Source organism: Saimiri boliviensis, chromosome 4 (assembly GCF_048565385.1).
Source record: "Saimiri boliviensis isolate mSaiBol1 chromosome 4, mSaiBol1.pri, whole genome shotgun sequence".
NCBI classification, from domain to species: domain Eukaryota; kingdom Metazoa; phylum Chordata; class Mammalia; order Primates; family Cebidae; genus Saimiri; species Saimiri boliviensis.
The window spans coordinates 69,819,490-69,840,355 of NC_133452.1; the positions used below are offsets into that span (position 1 = coordinate 69,819,490).

The 20,866-nt window shown below is 41.3% G+C and overlaps 1 protein-coding gene across 3 annotated transcripts in view; it reads left to right on the plus strand.

Moving 5' to 3' along the window:
• FAXC (failed axon connections homolog, metaxin like GST domain containing) overlaps positions 1 to 20,866 on the plus strand; it is a 78,214-nt gene that overhangs the window by 7,354 nt on the left and 49,994 nt on the right. For all 3 annotated transcript variants that reach the window (XM_074397682.1, XM_039467934.2, XM_003922915.3), the window contains 2 exons: positions 9,146 to 9,342; positions 19,291 to 19,514. In XM_074397682.1, the coding sequence (XP_074253783.1) occupies positions 9,146 to 9,342; positions 19,291 to 19,514 (421 nt within the window). The remainder of the gene's footprint in view (positions 1 to 9,145; positions 9,343 to 19,290; positions 19,515 to 20,866) is intronic.

Here is a 20,866-nt window from a genome sequence, read left to right on the forward strand (position 1 = left end):
GTATGCTTTGGCTAATAGTTTGTCAAGGCCTACTGGTCCTTGACAAAGATGGGTGTGCCACTACCTGATGTGTTTTTTTCTTTTAGGTTTTAATTTATTGATAGCGTCTTATTTTGTCCCTAATGAATCTTGGGGGCAGAAGGCCCAGTAGGCCATGAGGTAGATATTTGTATATGTAGTGAGCGCTTTCCCACAGCACTCCATGTTCTGTTTGTGTGACTTTCACGGAAACACTTGTTCCTTTTAGCAGTAAATAAGGAAGAGGAATGTACTTAAAGGTATATATTTCTCTCAGAGTAATGCTCGAGCTATGTTTCCCAAAGTTGACACGCTTTTGTTTTCACAGTCATCCAATTCTATGTATTTTTTTAAAGATCACTTATGTTTTTATTTTTAACCAAGTTCTAGCCATTTGGAATTATTTTAAGTGTTGATTTTTGTTATCATTTAAAATTTTGTGGTCAGAGAAGATCATCTCTGTGATATTGATTCCTTGGAATTTACTGAAGCCTTAGCCTGGTTTGCAGTTCCTTTTAAAAAATGTTGAAAATAATGACATATTCTCTATTTGGGTATAGAGCTCTCTATATATCTTCTTGCTTAGACATGTTTAGTGTATTATTTAGACCTTTATAGTTCTGCTTATTTTTTTGTCTGCCAGTTCTAGCAGCTTCTGAAAGGCATATGTTAAAAGAGTCAAATGTATTTGTTGATTCAAGAGTATTTATATGTTGCACTTATAAATACATTGTTTATATCGTTACAATGTTAGGTACATATTGTAACATTGTTAGGTACATATAAAAGACCACATCTTTTACTTGCAGCTTCTGAAAGGCATATGTTAAAAGAGTCAAATGTATTTGTTGATTCAAGAGTATTTATATGTTTTACTTATAAATACATTGTTTATATCGTTACAATGTTAGGTACATATAAAAGACCACATCTTTTACTCTTGTTTATTTTTCTTGTATGTATCATCCATCGATGTCTCTTTTGATTTAAAAAAAAACTTGAATTTTGTGTTATCAGATACTGAGATAGATTCTCCAGCCTTCTTTTGGCTCATATTTGCTTAGGATATTTGCTTCATCCTCTCTCTCTCCCTCTCTCTTTGTATTTGTTTCTCACATATCTAATTGTAGAGTCTTTTAATTGGTGACTTTAATCCATTTACACTTATTGGAATAATTGTTTTATTAGAGCTTATTTCTAATATTTAATATTTTCCCCCTTAGTATACTTCATTTCCATTTTTTTCTCATTTTCTTCTAATAGATCAGTTTTTTCCATTATTTAAAACAAGTTATCTTTTTGTTGTTATTGTATTTACTCTTAGGACCCAAATTTGTGTTTATGGTTATTACTTTGTTGAATGTATTAAAATCTGTATTTATCCTGTTATAATACAAACACATTAGCAGTTTACATGTACCTCAGGTCTCTCCCTTTCTTCCCAGCCCTCATCCCAATTGTGTTGCTGTTGTCTAAGATTTTAATTCTGGAATTTTTCGGCTGAACATGGTGGCTCACTCCTGTAATCCCAGCAATTTGGGAGGCTGAGGCAGGTGGATCTCTTGAGATCAGGAGTTCGAGACCAGCTTGGCCCACATGGCGAAACCCCATCTTTATGAAAAATACAAAAGTTAGCCAGGCATGTTAGTGTGCACTTGTAATCCCAGCTACTTGGGATGCTGAAGCAGGATAATTGCTTGCACCTGGAGGCAGAGGTTGCAGTGAAACAAGATCACAACATTGCATTCCAGCCTGGGTGACAGAGCCAGCCTCCATTAAAAAAAAGAAAAAGGAATTTTAGCAATTATTTTCCTTGTTTTTTTTTTATCCTTTTTAGACAACAGCGTTTACTATGTTATTCAACTGGCCTTGTTTCCCATGTCACAAGATTTGTTTATCTTTTTATCTGAGAACTTTCCTGATGAATATTTTTAGAGTGAGCTTTTACCTGGCAAACCTTAAGTGGCTTTGCATGCCTAAGAATATTGTTATTATACTCTCATACTTGATGAGTTTACGTTCAAAGTTCTTTTCCTTCTACACTTTAAAAATATTAGGCCAGTCACAGTGGCTCATGGCTATAATCCCAGCACTTTGGGAGGCCGAGGCCGTGGCCGTTGGCTCATCGAGGTCAGGAGTTTGAGACCAGCCTGGCCAACATGGTGAAATCCCATCTCTTTAAAAAATACAAAAATTAGCTGGGTGGTAGTGGCGTGTGCCTGTAATCCCATCTTTGAAAAAAATCACTGTCTCTTTTACATTGATGTTGCTATTGAAAAATTTGACATTGGCCCAGCGCAATGGCTCATACCTGTAATCCTAGCACTTTGGGAGGCCAAGGCAAGTGAATCACGAGGTCAGGAGTTTGAGAACAGCCTAGCCAATATGGTAAAACCCCGCTCTACTGAAAATACAAAAATTAGCCAGGCGTGGTGGCAGGTGTCTGTAGTCCCAGCTACTTGGGAGGCTAAGGCAGAAGAATCTCTTGAACATGGAAGGCAGAGGTTGCAGTGAGTCGAGATGGCACCCCTATACTCCAGCCTGGGCGACCGAGTGAGATTCTATCTCAAAAAAAAAAAAAAGAAAGAAGAAGAATTAATGTTAATCTCACTCTTCTTTTTCTTTCTTTCTAAATTCTCTTAGAATTTGCATTTATTTAATCTATTTATTTAATCTTAATATTCTCAAGTTTCAATAAGACATGCGTTGGTGTGGGTGTTTTTATATCCTGTTTGGTCCTTTATAAACTCTTATTATCTGAGGTCTTTCATCTCTTTTGAATTTTGGAAAACGAATTATCAATTTTCTTAAAATATTTCCTTTTCTTTTACATCTGTCTTCCCCCTCTTCTTCCCTGTTCCCTAACATCTGGATTTTGGAACCTCGGCTTCTATTTACTATTTCTCTCTACTCTCTACTGGAATTCTTCTCTGCTGCTTTCTGGAAGCAGGCATCTCTCTGAGCTTCCCTTGCATTGCTCTGTGTGTGTTTGTTGTTGTTTGTTTTTGTATCCATCATGCTATTTACCCCATCTGTTGTGTTCTTTATTTCAACTATTGTATTTTCTTCTTAATGTTTTTAGTTTGTGTTAGTAATCTCTTCATTTATCCATTGGAGGATATTTATTATGTTACTTAAATTTTATGGTCTCTCCCAATAATTCTGCTTTGTGTCATATAATTCGGGGCATTGCCCTTCTCTTATAGTAGTGGAACTTATCTAGCTAGTTTGGTTTGAGAGCTCCTTTTACCAGGGATGCGAACTTCTCTGCCTGCGAATTTGGGCTAAAGCTCAGGCCACGTGTCCTGTTCCTCTGAGGGAGTTTAAAAAAAGAAAGGAGGTGAGTCTCATCCCCAAACTACTCTGGTCTTTTTGCTTTGCTGCCACTCCCCCAAATGGTTCCTGCAGCTCCAGGGTTCACCTGTAGGCTCTTATAAAGCACCAACACTGGGAGGAAGTATTCTCCTCAGGTTGTAACAGACCAACTGGGAGGTTGGAGAGGGTGGGCTCCTTACTCAGCCAAGCTTTTGCCTGCCCAGATAATGATGTTACCCTCCAGCTCCTGACTCTCCATAGCCTGTGCTTTTTGAGCCAGCTTCTGTACAGAAGAGGGGATGGGGCTGGCAGTGATCTTCCTAAGGCAATGCTGGGACAACATGTTGACACGTTTTAGTTTTGTAAGTATTATAATACAGGTCCTCTGGGGACATGGTGGAGTGGCACTGAGTTCAGACTTTGGATTGGGGCATGGGATGTTTGGGAACAGAAAGGGATTAGAAAGGGGATCTTTATAACTGGCAACTGGAATGCACAGGGGGAGTCTAGAGAGAGCAGCAGGGAGAAGATTACACAGGACTGATTTGCTAAGACAGCAAAGGAGGAGACAAGGCCTGCAGCATCTAAATGCATTGGATCAGATTTGAAAGATCATTGTTCAGCTTGGTGTTGGCAGTCTGCACTTGAAGATATGTGTCACTTGGAGACTCAAATTGAAGGAAGAGATTGCTACCCAACAGCCACCTGTCTCTATTCCATCATCACTCTTGACCAGATTGCCTCACCTAGCCATGACAGCTTTGGGGCAGTGAGAGTCCAAAACCTGAATTTTGTGCACTGCTGTCTCTGACTACTTCCAAGATCTTTTGTGCTCCCTGACCTTTGATAAAATAATCCTGTCATTGTGGTGGCTGCAGCTGCTGTCAGGCTTTTCTGCACTTTCCTTTCTGCCCTTCAAGCCCTGCTGCTGCAGACCTGTCTTTACCTGCAGCCTGTCTACCTTTGTTCACATTTTAGAGCAGCTGCCTGTAGTTAGTGTAACTGGAGCAGCAGGACTCATGCCTTGCTGTGAAGCCTGCAGCTATTACAGAGGTCTTCAAGAAGGGGCATGCTTACCCCTTCTAAAATTATTTCTTATTAAGTATATTTTTAAAAAAAGAATTGCATAGGGCTTTTGTTTTTCTTCTGTGAGGTCTCTATGGAAAATAAATGGAGGGGGTGATGCTAGAGGGGTGGAAGATTTTAGGTAAAAGAAAAATGGTGCTGTGGTTTAGAAAGGGATGCTCTGCTGTAGGGGTCGGGGGTGACTTGAGCCCTGTTTCCTTGGTTGGTGTTTGTATTGATGCAGTGCGTGTCTGGGGACTTCATTTCTTGGATTGATTAGTAGAGAAATATTTTTCCATAGACCCAGTTAGCTGTACCCTCTGCCCCTTCTTTTGCCTGTGCCATTTGAAAAAGATTAAAATGCCATGTTCCTCAGATCATGACTTAATATTAGAAGCTGTTGAATTTTTTAACCTAAATGGAATGGGAATGAATATTTGATGACCATTAGTTAGAAAATTGCATGGCTTATTTTTTAAAAAGCTTGAGGTATTGAACGCAGTTATTATTTTTCTCTATCATGATATATTGGTAGTTCAATTTTAAAATCTTTTTATTTTGTAATAATGATAGACTTAATAGAAAATGGCAATCACTGTACAGGGAGGTCCTGGGGATGTAGTTAGTAAAAAAAAAATAGCTTAGAAAAATTTCAAACAACACGAAAAAGGGTATGTGGAAGTGAAAATTATATGATATCCTATGAGCCAGAGATTATCATAACTGATATTGTTGACTTTTCTTCCTTCGATTTCTCTAGACATATATAAAGACACATACATCATTTGACATAAGTAGTTGTATAAGAAGCATACATTTCAGAAAATCATTCTTTTCAAGTAAGAGAAAGAAAAAAGAAAATGTTTCCTTTGGAACTCTCTGCCTCAGCTGACAGCCCTAACTTTTGATGTATTTGTTTGCCGATCTTGTCTCCCCTCCTGCATCTTTTTTTTTCTAAGCTGTAGACTAAAGAATAGTACAGTGCACACCCTCATGCCCAAACCATTCATGAATGGTTAATATGTCTCCTCCTTTGCTTTTTCCTCCCTCTTTACATATATATCTGTGAACAATGTTTTTGATAAACCATTTTAAAATAAGTTGCAGAAATCATGACACATCACCTTGCAATACTTCAACATGCAACTTCAAAAAATAAGGACATTCTTATTCCAAACGAAATACTTAGTGGATGGATGGATTTTTTCAATGTGCTGTAATCCACACAAACAGCTCAAATTATTTCAAATTTAGCCAGTGGAAAATGACTCAAGAGAACTCCAGGGTGGAGTGAATATAATAGATATTTACCTGAAACCTATGGGTACCGTGGCCAGTATATCAAATCAGAGTCCCAAGACTCTGGCATCTCTCTTAGAGTGTCAAGTTCTTCATCTCTAAATACTTCTGATGAAGGCATCTTCTCATTTCATCCTAGCATCTGATTATTATCTCCACTCTCCAGATGAGGAAATTGAGGCCCAGGGATGGTTAAGGGAGACCCAGGGAGGTCCAGGGTCACTCAGTGAATAAATGATGGAATGAAATTTTGAAATCCAAAGCCTATTGCCTTCACTGCTATGCTTATAATGTAGTATATGTGTGGCTGTATCAGTCTTATCTGGGGCAGACTGGCAGATGGAAAAAGCATGGGAAAAATATGGAGGATTTATCTTTTCATCGTCTCAAAATTACTTTCCAGAATCTACCCTCAGTGGAATTGTCAGAGTCTAATTGCTTAAATAAAAATAGTCCATAAGTTCTTCAATAGATTTAAAGAAGTTAAGAAAAATTATTATTTTGGTCGGGTGTGATGGCTCATGCCTGTAAGCCCAGCACCTTGGGAGGCTGAGGAAGGAGGATCACTTGAGCCCAGGAGTTCAAGGTCAGCCTGGGCAACACAACTAGACCCTGTCTCATTTTTTTTTTTTTTTGAAATAAAAATATTTAGGAAAAAATTAAAGGGAGAAAAGAAAAAAAGTCAACATTTTTAACATTTTTTTATTTTTTAGGCCAGGCATGGTGGCTTATGCCTGTAATTCCAGCATTTTGAGAGGCTGAAGCAGACAGATTATGTGAGCCCAGGAGTTTGAGACCAGCTGGGGCAACATAGTGAGATCCTGTTTCTATAGTTTTTATTTAAAAAATTATACAACCACATTTAGAAAAATTGAAATGTATGGGATAAAAAGATTACCTGCATCTCATCCCTAGTCTTGCCAGTTATTAGTGAAGTATTTGTGAGTCTCTCTTTTTTAATGTTTTTTTTTTTTTCATTCATCTAAGTTTACTTAGATGTACTCAGAGGGTCTCTGAAATGTTGTCTCTTGCTTTTTACCTAGCAATCAAAATATAATTGTTGATCATGAAAACATACTAGAACTTCCATTTCCATAAAAATTGATTATTATTTTTTATTACTCCTATTTTAAAAGGTAGTCAAGGTAAACATGTAACAAGTTCTCAGGGGAAAGGGTGGTCTTGAGGGAAGGGCAGATGTGTAAGTAGTTATTCCATAAGGATAGGGTACTACACACCATACAGTGGAAGCACAGAGGAAGGGCAAATAATGGTTGCTCCTGGGGAAATAGTTACCTAACAAGGTGAGATTTGAACTGATTTTTTTTAAAGCATGGATAGGACTTTACCGAGGCTGGAGAAAAGGATTCCTGTAAAAGGTGAAGAGTGCACAAAGTCAGGGAGGTGGGCAAACGCCTTGACCTGGCTGGGTAGGGGGAGTTGGAATTCAGGAGACAAGAGGAACTGATAGCCAATGAGACCGGGCAGGTGGGCAGTGGCCAGATGAGGGGTGCGGATCTAGATTGCTGTGTGAAAAGGGGTAGTTTGTAGACTGGAGCTATTAAAACCATTGGATAATTTTGAGCAGCAGGGTTTTTGGGTCTCGTTTGCATTGTAAACAGTTCCTTCTGGTGGCAGTGTGGAAGATAGATTGCATCTGAGAGTGACAAGAGTCCGAAAGGGAATATGTTAAGAGGGTATTTATGTTAAGAGGGTATTGATGGCATCAAGGTAAATCTGAAAAGGGGGTTATGGTATGTGGTAAATTTACATCTTTAGTATACAGATTACAAGAATATTAGATGTATTAGCAACTTTTAGAAATAGTTGACATTTCTCTTGGTTAACATCAGGGGTAATGTCTAGAGAGGCCATGTATGGTTGTGTAGGTTGCTCACTGCATAGCAGTGCCGGGGCCGGGTTAGGGGGGCGAAGTCTTGACCCAGTTCTACTTCCCAAGCTGCAAACATTGGCATGGACCATTTCCACTCAGAGGAGGTTCTATTTTCTAAATTGCACAAAAGCAATGTGACTAACAGCAGCCCCTATAACGTCCCCAATAATTATTACCCTTTTCGAGGTTAGGCCCACTTTTATTCTTTAGAATAAGCAGTGAGATAAAAAGACACCAGGAGGCAGAGATCAGCCCAAATCTCCATTATTCTCTCTTCCAACGACAGCTTGTCAAAAAACACAGATTTCTGGGCACTATCCCCAGGATTCTGATCCGATCCAGAAGTCCAGGCTGGGGCACGGGAACCTGCCTTTTTTTTTTTTTTTTTTTTTTCTGTGATGGAGTCTAACTATGTTGCCCAGGCTGGAGTGCAGTGGTGCAATCTCAGCTCATTTCAACCTCCCAGGTTCAAGCAATTCTCTGCCTTAGCCTCCCGAGTAGCTGGGGTTACAGGTGCCCGCCACAACGCCTGGCTAATTTTTGTATTTTTAGTAGAGACGAGGTTTCACCATGTTGGCCAGGCTGGTCTTGAACTCCTGACTTTGTGATCCACCCACCTCAGCCTCCCAAAGTGCTGGGATTACAGGCATGAGCCACCACACCTGGCCAAGAACCTGCATTTTTTTTTTTTTTTTTTTTTTTTGAGACGGAGTTTCGCCCTTGTTACCCAGGCTGGAGTGCAATGGCACGATCTCGGCTCACCGCAACCTCCGCCTCCTGGGCTCAGGCAATTCTCCTGCCTCAGCCTCCTGAGTAGCTGGGATTACAGGCACACGCCACCATGCCCAGCTAATTTTTTGCATTTTTAGTAGAGACGGGGTTTCACCATGTTGACCAGGATGGTCTCGATCTCTCGACCTCGTGATCCACCCGCCTCGGCCTCCCAAAGTGCTGGGATTACAGGCTTGAGCCACCGCGCCCGGCTGAACCTGCATTTTTAAGAGGCATAGTAGTCGACCCTGTTGTATATACTTTGTTACACCTAAGCATTATAATTTTTGGAGACTGCTCATTTACAATGTAGTGGTATTAAGTATTATTCAGGTATGAGATACTGGTTTGCAAGTGAGGTCTTTGGTTAATTGCCCAGTCAATACACACCTCCTTGTGGTTTATTTTTACTTTTTGAGTTTTTTAATTGATTGTACATTAAAACTAGACTGACTATTACCAGGGTCATTTCAACACTTTCAACCTGCTACCCCTTACCCCCACCATCCCTTGCCCTTGGGGTCTTTTTTTTCTTTTCCATCGTAAGCCAAAGTCTATGATAAAATCTATGGGAGAATAAAGTGATATCTTTATGTGAGATTAAACAAGTTTTTTTCCTAGAGTAACCATGTGTTGCCTTAAGGAGTTCATGCCCTGAGTTCATTCACTTGAAGAGTACTGTCACTATCAAACATAAGGTTGGAATGTTTGTCTCTGTTAATCATGCAGTAGAATTTAAATACAATATTGCTTTTCTCTTTTTAAAAATGTACTTCTGCTTAGAACTATTTTGGTGGAAAACTTTCTGCTCAAGGGAAAATGCCTTGGATTGAATATAATCATGAAAAAGTTTCTGGCACAGAATTCATAATTGACTTTCTGGAAGAGAAACTTGGAGTGAATTTAAACAAAAACCTTGGCCCTCATGAAAGAGCCATCTCCAGAGCAGTGACCAAGATGGTGGAGGAGCACTTCTACTGGTGAGTCCCCTCTGGGTGTCCCCATCCTTTCGAAGTAAGCCCCAAGTTCTGTTTCACTTTTCAGATCCTCTTTCCACCTTTTCAAAAGTTTTCTACCTTGACAGTTTCAGATGAAAAGTCTGACTGGCTCAGTCATCAAAGTTATTATGACTGTTGAGTTTCTGGTTACCTAGATCAGGGGTCAGCAAACGATTTCTATACAGGACCAGCCAGTAAATATTTTAGGCTTTGCCAGCTGTACGACTCTTTTGCAACTAGTCAACTCTGCTGTTTTATCACAGAAACAGCCATAGAGAGTATGCCAGCAAATGAGCATGACCATGTTGCACTGAAACTTTATTATGGATACTGAAACTTGAATTTCATGCAATGGACCATATCTTTCTTTTGATTTTTTCAACCATTTGACAATGTGAAAACTTCTTAGCCTGTGGACTATAACTTGATGGCCCTTGATCTAGACTAGAACTCACTGAGTTGAGGAAGGTTGTTCAGTTGATTGGGTCCAGGGCTTTTTACCAATTCTGTATAAACTGTTGAATTAAAGTAATATGTCAGACACTCAGAGGAGAGACTGGAAGACAAGATAGAATTCCTAGGATCAATTTTCCATAGATAACAAGAGCTTCTCCATGTTCCAGAAGTAAAGCATACCACTCCTTTCTGGGTTTTCTTTGGCCTGATGTAAAGTCCTTTTTTGAATTCCCCAAGTATGAAGCATCACATGAGTTGATGAGTTTTCCCTGTTCTGTTTTTTTATAGCTTTGAATTGGCAGTGGTACCATGTGAGTTAAGCAGATGTGGTTTTTGCTTTACAAACTTATTAGACATATGGTTTAAAATTTTTTTCTTTCATTTTCTGGAGTTTCTGTATCTTTTTCTATACCCCAGTAGATAGAGAGAGTTTCTCTTGATTTCTGCAAACCTTATTTTGTTCCAGAGACTGAATTAAGAATTGTTAAGCCCACCGTTTTTGGCATTAATTTATCTCCAGGCAGATGCTGGCCTGGTAGCTTTTATTAAACCTCTCCCGCTGAGTGATATCCTCAGTGTGAGGTTGACTGGAGAAGGTTCTTCCTCCTCCTCTCCCTATTTCATTTATTCCACTCTCTTTCTAAATGGAAAACTTGCTGTTCCTATCTCTCGGATTTTAAGTGACCCTCTTCTTTTTCTCCTGCTTTTGGTTCTTGCTCAGTGTATTCCAGGGCTGTCCTAAGCTCCACTTCTACCCTCCCTTTGCTATGCAACTGATAGAGTCGGGGGCAAGGAGGGGGCTGGAGAGAGGCCGGAGACAGGGGTACAGATCAGTGTGGAAGTAATCAGACTCAGTGCTCATGGAATAAACCTGGTCTTTTCCTTATAATAGTAATGGGGAACTGCTGGGGCTCCCCTCCCAAAGAATTGCAGCAGTCACAGTGAGAACCAAAATGCATGACTGCATCTGACATGCATAACTTCCAGGCAAAACTTCGCTTCTGAGAAAAGCCTCGTGAGGAGCCCACGCAATTGCTTACTGGACTCTAGTCGGTTCTGCCTCTGTGAAGGGAAATGAAGGACCCGCACAGGGTCACCTGACCCAAGTGCCTTCCCTCCACAGCCACCCTCCAAGGCACTGCCTCATTTGATTGATGGGCCCATTGATTGCCAGAGCTATTGCTTTGTTAGCTGTCTGAAAAGCTGAAAGCCATACATTTTAGCTGTCACTTTGGCTACAACTCTTTGATTTCCATAGTGTTTTAGAAAATATATATTCCCATTAGAAAGTTTTTGACCCAGAAGCATTTCCAACTACCACACATCACTGCTTTTTGTTCTATGTGTGCATACATGTCATTTTATATAACTTTACTCCCTGCCAAAAGTTCATCCCTGCCCTTCCCTTTCCATCTGTCCTTTCACCAACCCCAGCTGATACTCCGGGGAGGGTGGAGTGTGGGCGGGATGAGGGGTGGGGGTAAGAGTTGGGAAGTGGGCCGGGCGCGGTGGCTCACGCCTGTAATCCCAGCACTTTGGGAGGCGGAGGCGGGTGGATCACGAGGTCAAGAGATCCAGACCATCCTGGTCAACATGGTGAAACCCTGTCTCTACTAAAAATACAAAAAATTAGCTGGGCATGGTGGCGCGTGCCTGTTCCCAGCTACTCAGGAGGCTGAGGCAGGAGAATTGCGTGAACCCAGGAGGCGGAGGTTGCGGTGAGCCGAGATCGCGCCATTGCACTCCAGCCTGGGTAACAAGAACGAAACTCCGTCTCAAAAAAAACAAAACAAAACAAAACAAAAGAGTTGGGAAGTGGTACCTGGTGGGGAAGGATCTTAATTTTGTGGACTACAAACTCCCGAAGGCTTGGGGATCTGCTTGGGTCGTATGTAGACTCTTCTAAGACAATTACATTTCTCTAATTCACTTTTTAATTTGAAAAATGTTGGCGGGGTTAGCTATTATTTCTTGCTTATGTCTTCTCAATGGTTAATTTGAGGAAAAAATAGTGAAGGTGGGAGGAAAGGTCTTGACTGAGATGCACGTGTCTCATAAACTTTCAAACTAACACTGCTAATTCCTACAGTTCTATTTAGTCTCTAGTAGCAGAAGGAAAAACAAGTCTCTCTCTGTTTCTTAAGGTTTCCAAGCCTTTAGCCAACTTCTTGTTTTGGGGAAACCCTGAAGAGACTTTTAGGAGAGCTCTAAATCCCAATGGAGAAAAGACCCTCCTTTCCCCATGCCCCAGGCAGAGAATCTTAAGATACTCTTCCCTCAGGCACCTCCCCTCCTCCTCTCTTCGGGTTCCAAGGCCACAAACGAAATGTCTACCCATGAAAGCCGAGGCCCAGCATATAGGGATCTGACCAAAATATGTAGGAAAATATTACAATGATGAGCTTTCCATGACATCCTGTTAAATTCTAACAGTCAATGAGCTCTTAGGTTGTGTCTATACTCACAGAGCCAGAAGAGGAAATTTAATAAACCTACCTTGTTTGACTCAATTGATTCAGTTATGTTGAGTTTTCGTGTTTATTTTGGCCTGAAACCTTAAAAACACCCCAGGTATGATTTTATGAAAAGCAAAGGCAATGAAAAGCTAGCATTGTTATTTACATCACATAATTCTGAAACTGTTTTAGGTCTATTTAAATAAACACACTCAGCTCTAAAGTGGCTTTTCTTCCACTTGAAATCTATACAATGATGTTCCCCTTGCATTATTAAAACTATTATTGAAGATCAAGAACACAGTTTTTAAAAATCCCCTTTGTTCTACTGATTGCTTAAGTACAGAGAAGCTGGTGTAAAGGGAAGTCAGCTAGACATGGGATCAAATTACTGGAACAAAATTGATTTTTGGTAGCACACTACAGCTTCTTCAGTGTGACATACTGCCCCCTTGTGGATGTCAGTGAGCATCTTCAGTCTTTCAACCCCATACGGGTATCCTTTTCAGACTATGTAGTTATTGTAATATTTTCACCCATAAAAATATAGCCATTAGGGGCAGTCATGGTGGCTCATGCTTGTAATCTCAGCACTTTGTAAAGCTGAGGTGGGAGGATTTCTTGAGCCCAGGAGTTCGAGACCACTCTAGGCAACATGGCAAAACCCTATCTCTACAAAAACGCTATCCAGGCATGGTGGCACACACTGTAGTCCCAGCTAGTCAGGAGACTGAGGTGGGAGGATCTCTAGAGCCCAGGAGTTTGAGGCTTCAGTGAGCTGTGATCGTGCCACCTCACTACATCCTGGGTGATGGAGTGAGACCGTGTCTCTAAAAAAAAATAACAAAAATTCCTTGTTCTAATGCCTCTGTGTGTGTGTGTGTGTGTGTGTGTGCATGCACATACAGGCATTAGAACAGTGAATTCAAACTCACTTCTAGGTTGGCCATAATTTTAAAATTTTGAGTGTAGTTTTAGAGATGGGAGGAGATGGGATACTTTCATAAATTGACTTTAACAAGAGGATCTTTTCTAAAAGCCAAGAGACTACTCTTTCTGATTACTTGGTTCTTATGTTCTTCTTTTCATTCTTTTCTCCCCACCGCAGTTTTAGATGTAGTGGGGGCCCTTGTTTGAAGGGGTTGATCTAATGCTTGTGAAACTTGGTGAAACTGCAGAAACATATCATATGCTCCTATATTTTTGAGCAGATATTCAGAGCATAAGCAAATGACAGCAAGGATGTAGCTCTATGCAGAGAAAGGCATTCTCATGATTTGGAAGGCCAAGTGTTGATACTCAGTCATCAAATTATTATTTGATATGGGTTTCCACTTATACATGTTCATTTCTATCATGGGCCAGGTATTAAGTTATAATGTGTGATATCTTCATTAAAATATCAGGGGTCAGCTTCTCTTTGATTGTTTTCTTGTTCGCCTTTAAACATTTTTGAGCAAGTTTTGTTCTTCTGTTCTAAGACAGTCTTTAAAAAAAATCTCTTTGACCCAGTCTTTGCAGAAGAGATAAGATACATTAGTTGTGATAAGGAAAATAAGTATTTCAACTTCTTGAAATAGATTCTCAAAATGATAAATTACTTTAATTGCTTAGCCTTGTCTGCTTTCCAACTTGACCCTCCCTGTCCTCTGAAGTTAATAATTCATGATTCCTTTTGCAGTGGGCCTCTTCCCAGGGGAGAGTGAAGAGCCGTGGATTCCAAGAGAAAAGTGGCAGCCCCTTCTTTGTTTTCCATAGGCATGTCTCTTAGTCTCTTTCCCCATTTTTCTATTTAAGTATGTGTCATCCCTTAGGAACACTACTTAGTAGTATCTGGCTCAAAAGCAAAGCCTTTTTTTTCATTTCATCAGTAATTCACTATTTCTGCAAACTTAATGAATGACTATTAGTGGCTGGGATGGTATACCTGTCATCAAGTGGCTCAAGGGCTGGAGGGAGACATCAAGTCTTTGTAATAGTGCTGGGGAAGGGTTTGAAGAACCAAAGAAAGGCAGCCAGCCACTACTGGAGAGAAGAGGGGAAGGCTTTGCAGAGGAGATATTGTCAAAATGGAATCCAAGGACAGTTGGAATGGCAGATGAGGGGCTGGTGATAGGGAAAGGTTAGGATGTCCAGGCAGAGGGAGCAACATCCACAGAAGTTTAGAGGCAAGGAAGGAGGAGGCATTTGGAGAGTATATTAGGCCATTTGAGCTGCCGTAACAGAATACCTTCAACTGGGTGGCTCATAAACAACAGGTTTGTTTCTCATGGCTCCAGAGTCTGCTGAGTCCTAGTTCAAAGCATCAGTGGATTCAGTGTCTGGTGAGGCCAGCTTCCTGCTTCATAGACAGTCATCTTTCTCCCTGTAATCACATGTGGTGGAAGGGGCGAGGTAGCTCTCTGGGATCTCTTTTATAAGGACACTAACCCTGTTCCTGAGGGCTCTGCCCTTATGACCTAATCATATCCCAAAGGCTCCACCTCCACATACCATCACACTGGGGGTCAGGTCTCAGCACATTAATTTTAGAGGGATGTGAATGTTCAGCCTATAGCAGGAAGGTACATGTAATTCTGTATGGCTTGTGCATAGGGTGCATGGGAGTCAGTGCTGGGAGATGGGGCCAGAGAAGGGTCAGGTCATAGAGGGGTTACAATGTGGGGAGAAGAGCTGGTGTGCCATGCAAAGAAGCTGTGGGGAGTTAGTGAATGACTCTAAGAAGCATTAGTGTTATGACTAGGTTTGTGTTTAGGAAGTTCTTTGTGTCCCTGGGAGCAAATGGATTTCTGAAGGGCCTTGAAGAGATGTCAGGGGACCTGGTAGGAGGCCGTGTGCCTCGTAGTTAAGAAATAATGACGGGCTGAACTGCAGTGTTTATGGAGTTGGAGAAAGGGCAAATTCACAGGGTGACTGACTGTCAGGAGTGAGGGAGAGGGGATAGTGGAGAACTCCTGGGATCCTGGCTTGGGCACGGAGAATCAAGTTTGAATGGAACAAAGATGATGAATGCTATTTTGGAAATGTTGGTTTGCACCTCCTGAGGGTCACCCACATGGGATCCATTGATCTCAGGAGAGGGCTGGCTATGGGGAAACATGGGTGTGAAGTCATGAGTGTGAGTTAGATGGCTCCCCAAGTGCGAAGTAGGAAGAGAGGAATGAAGATAGAGATCTTGGGAATATGTAAGGGGTGGAAGGAAAAATAATAGAGGTGTAAGCTAAGGGAGAGTTCCAAGAAAGAGGCCAATAGTGTCAGATGCTTTAGAGAGTTCAAGAATATAGAAAGATGGTTTATTTAGATGTTGCACTGTTGACTTGAACAAGAGTGATTTTGGTGGAGTGATTAGGGTAGAGGCTTCAACCACATGAACAGAGTTTTCAAGAATCTTGGTTGTGAGAGGAGATGGATTCTTGTTTGCAATAACACGGAAACATACAATGTGATGTCTTCTGCTTGTAGTAGTTGATTTAGGAATCTATTTTCTTTGCTATTTAAAGTTTATATACATTTCACTGCCTTCAACCCTTAAAGAGCCTGCCTGGCCGTCATTTACTTCTCTTCTCTGACACTGTTAGATAATATTGGGCACAGAGAGTGAAAGAAAAGAAGAAAAATCAAGAGCAAGGTAGGAAGACCAGACAGTTTCTGAGGTTACTTGTAGCTGTGAAATTCTGAACCCACACAGTGTTCCTTCTTCTGTGTCCTGCATTCAGCCTGCTGCAGGTAGAGAACCTCGCACCATTGCACTGGCAGAGACTCCTCCCTGCCAAGCTGTGTGGCCCAGAATAGCTGCCTCTCTCTTCCTGCCTGCTACTCCTAAAACTCTCTACTGCTGTGATTTTACCTGGTGTGCGTGCTCTCATTTCCTCTGCTACAGAGGAAGCTGAAGTCATCAGGCAGGAACTCGAAACTTCTCTGTAGCCCCTCACCTCTTACAACACTCTCTCTCCAGCGCAGAGAAAGATGTCCCTACTTCTCTCCAGGCTGCTTCTTTCAGCCTGACCTTCACATCTTCTAACTTGCCCTTGAACTGTGGTTTCCTCAACACTCTAGAAACTTCCTAAAGTGACCTCATCTCCTCTCACAGCTATAAAACCACCACCAACATGCCCCTGCTCACCAGTTCTCTAGCTGGAGTCTAAACCAATCTCCTGACTTCTCAGCCTTCTAGACATCTTCACCTAGGGCTTCCACGGGACCTTCAAATGCTACAGGTTAACTAATCTTTCATCACCCAAAATATGTTCTACCTTGTGTAATCTGATATTGGTTAGTGGTGTTATCATCCAATCAAACTGTTATTTTAGAATAAAATATCTAATTTCTCCTTACTGATAAATCTTTAGATCCATCGTAGTCCAATTGATTCTTTTTCTTCTGTTGCATCGTTTCTCCTATGGATTCCTTCTGCCATTGCCTCAGCCAGCGCACCATCTCTTGCCTGGTTTTGCTGTAGTGTGGTAACTGGCCTTCCTGCCAGCATTTTTTCCACCTTCCAGTTCTTCCTTTACACTGCCACAAATCTGAGTATGTTTCTTGTCTGTTTAAAGCCTTCTGGCAGTTAACCTTTGCTTAGGGAATAAAGTCCAGCTCCCTTTCCTTAGGCCTGTCCTGACCAGGCCCATGCCCGCACCTCCAGCCTCCCTCTTCCAGGCTTCCCCAAAGGCATCCTGTAGCCATGTGCTCCTTACGAAAGTTCTTGCAGTTATCAGGCCGCCGATGCTCTTCATGTGCCCGCCTTCACCCTCTGATCTGCCCAGTGAGCCTGATCAGTTATGCTTCTGATTAAACCTGAGTAATTTGTCACAAAGGATTTTTTCCCCCTTCTAACCTGTCAGCTTAGAGCCACACATTCTGCATTTTCCCACTTTAGATGCTTTTTTCGGATGCTATTATTACTTGGACATGTTCAATTTAGAATAATTGAGTTTTATGCTAAGACCATTGATGTCCAGAATGGTAAAAGGTTGTGTACTCTTTTGTTGTGAATTTAGACCTAGTACAATTAGAATCAAAGTGCTGAATTATTCTAATGGAATGTGAAAATTGCCACCTTGATTACTGCAGATGTGAAAAAAGGAGCAAGTAGGAAAACATTTTGTTTCTATGTCTATATAGAATTTACTAGAAAAAATGCAAGATATTCTGTATTGAAACATCAATGGAATGCTCTGACTATATACATTAATTCATCACTATTGTGATGTACTTCTTCCTGTTTTGGGGAAAAACTATTTCTTGATTCTTCAGTACTTTATTTTGAGAGACTTACCAAAAGAGGCAACAAAGCTTTCTAACAAGATTTGTGGGCATTCTTTTAAAAAGGTAGCAAAGAACAGCTATAGCTATGGCACAGGGAGTATGTTGAAATTGGCTGTAAGACGTTTTGGTAAAAATCAGGAATGCAACAATTTTAGAGAAATCTATTTCTTATTTTTATTTGTTTTTAGCACAGAAAACTCTTAAAGAACAGAACTATATAAAATGATCAAAATGCCTTTTTTTCTTTAGGTGGAAAACAGCATTTTATCATAGCTGTGATTTACTATCATCCCTTGAGTTCTCTCTCAAAATGTTTTTTACCTCTTTGATTAAAAGAAAAAAACTTTAAAAATGCAGCATTCTGGCTCTGCCACTTTCCAATTGCATGAATTTCTTTTTATTTCTAAGTCTTTATTGTTTGATTGATACAATGGTCTCACTATGGTACTCAGGTTGACCTCAAACTCCTGGGCCCAAGCGATCCTCCTGCCTGGCCCTCTCGAGTAGCTGAGACTACAGGAATGTACCACATCTGGCTTCTGAATTTTTTGAAGTGGCCATTACTGCTGTATCAACTAGCGTTACGGGTAGAGATGTTTGCTAATATATCTTATTACTCATTATGAGGGAAAATGAAAATGTCTTATACCTGTACTCCCACACAGCTACATTCTCACAGCCTTCAGTAGAAAACCCTTTTAATTTCTATCTACCAACACTTTTAGCCGTAAAAAAAATTCTTGCTGTTTGGAGAAAAAAATCAGCAAAGACCTGGGTATGGTAGCTAGCAAAATGTTTGAACAGTGAATAGCTGCTGGACTCTCCATACAGATTACACTGTTTTCAGGAGCACCCGAATGAGCAGGTTTATCACTAGTATCACCTAGATGGGAAAAAGGGTTCAACCAAGTTCCATGGACATTTGTGTTCCCTTTAGAGTTCTTGAGGACAAACTGAGGTAGAGTTGATTTTCTTGGAGAGCAAATCATTTACATAATATTTAATTTATAATAAAGATGGCCAGGTGCACTCCCTAATTCTCTCTCAAAAAAGCAAAAAGGCTGGTTGTGGTGATGCATGCCTATTGTCACAGCTATTCCGAGGGCTGACGTGGGGGGATCACTTGAGCCCAGGAGTTACAGTCCAGCCTGGGTAACATAGCAAGACCCTGTGTCTTTTTTAAAAAAGGCAAAAAGGTTTCTTTCTTTCTTTTTTTTTTTTTTTTAAACCCTTTTGTATCATGAAATGTAAAATGCATATGCAAAGTATACAAAACAGAAATGTGCAGCTTAATTAATGAACACCAAGCATAAACCCGTGGAACCATCATTTTGCTCAGGAAAGAGAATGAGGCCAGCATCCCAGTCACTACTGCCTCCTGCCCTGTGCCCCCAGGAGTGCTCATTATCCTGACTCAAAGACTTTTCAAGTGGGTTTCTACTGGTGTTTTGTGGGGTTGTGTGAGAGAAGGCAGAAATGTGGCATTGGGAGGGGAGGGGAGAGGTCTGAGGGTGGGCACCAGGTTTGATGGCATCTTTATCTGGATTTTTTCCCATTTCTTCCACAACCCCTTAAGTCTAGGTATTGACTAGAGCCTGCTGTGATATCTGCCATGCAGATTGCTCTTTGTTAAAGCTGCAGTTATTCAGTTCCTTCAGAGTGTACTGAATTCTGAATGACTCATTCTAAAGTGACCCTGTGGAGCTGACATGTACCTGATGCACAGTAGTAACTTGTTTCCACACAATTCCAGGACGTTAGCTTATTGCCAGTGGGTGGACAATCTCAATGAGACCCGGAAGATGCTCTCTCTTAGTGGTGGTGGTCCCTTCAGCAACCTGCTGAGGTGGGTCGTGTGCCACATAACGAAAGGAATTGTGAAACGCGAGATGCACGGCCACGGCATTGGCCGCTTCTCCGAGGAAGAGATTTACATGCTGATGGAGAAGGACATGCGGTCTTTGGCAGGGCTTTTGGGTAATGTACCACACCTTCTATTCTATGTTTGCTATTCTTACCTTTTGCATGATTAGCAAAGCACTGTTGATTCACTAATTTATGTTTTAACTTTGGTTGATTTCTTTGCTTCCACGTGTAGATTGCCATCCACACATTTAACCAAATCCTCTACTTTTCAAAAGCATGCATCTTTCTACTTAATCACTGGTACTTGAACTGTTTTTAGTGTGGTGAGCCCGTGTGAAGAGAGTATGGAACATGCTTCAGCATCACCACCTGGCTGCAAGTGATGCTGGCGTTTCTGAATGCACTGTGAGAAAACCGGGGTTTTGAGCAGGGAAGCACCTGTTTATTATAAACAGGTCAGGGTCACAGGCTACTTTAGGAACACACTGCTCAGAGGTTCAGCTGTGTACCCAGTGATATCAAGAGTTTGAGAGACCTGCTGACAGCTCTGATTCCCATCCACTCCCTGTATATGTGGAACATTTGTCATTTTCTTGCCCCTCTTATTCCTGTTCGTATTCTTAGTCCTCTTATTACAAGGACATTTTAACTCTGATTTTGTATTTGTCACATACAATGATATAATTTTATTTGGGAAACCCCTAAAAGAGAAACACAGAGCAGCATGTACCCATGGGCTGGGAGTAGAAGGAGGCACACTTGCTCCCCTGGCATGCTGAGGGGGCCCTGGGCTGATGTGGTTCTTCACTGGGCAGAGCCTGATTCATCGCAATGACAATTCATAAACAGATACTGAATTCAGGACCTTCTATGTGTGAAATAATGGCTTCTCCTGGGGGATAGCTAATGTACATGGAGCCAGGTCCTCCATATGACTTGGCCATCTGACCAAGTCCTTTGAGGGCTACTAATTTTTTCCCCAGAAGGTGGGTTTTCACTGGCTCTCCCTCACTGGCAATAATTTCCAGATTCATCCTCATTCTAGAGCACATTAAGTACCTCATCTCTGCTAGGAAGTAGAGTTTAGAATTTGTTTTGTTGAAAACCACCTTAGGAACTGGAAGCCATGCTGGGTGGAGGCTGTGCTGGGTATAACCTGTTCCTTACAGAGTGACCCACTCTGACTGCATCTTTCTGCTCTACACTTCAGACAGTTGCTAGACCTGGGGTCTTCCCTTGAACCCCAGCCTGCAGAGGGGAGATCCCAGCACATCATCCAGCTCTTGGCTAGCTTCGTTACGGGGGCTATAGTCTCAGGCTGGGGGGCTTGATACTGGCTGGACTCCTTTAAAAGCTCTGTCTGGCTTGCAGAATTAACATTGTCTAGACTTTCTGTTGTTTTGCTCTGCTGGGACCAGGTAGACCTGCTTATATAGATGTGAATGGAATTAACCTCAAGTTTG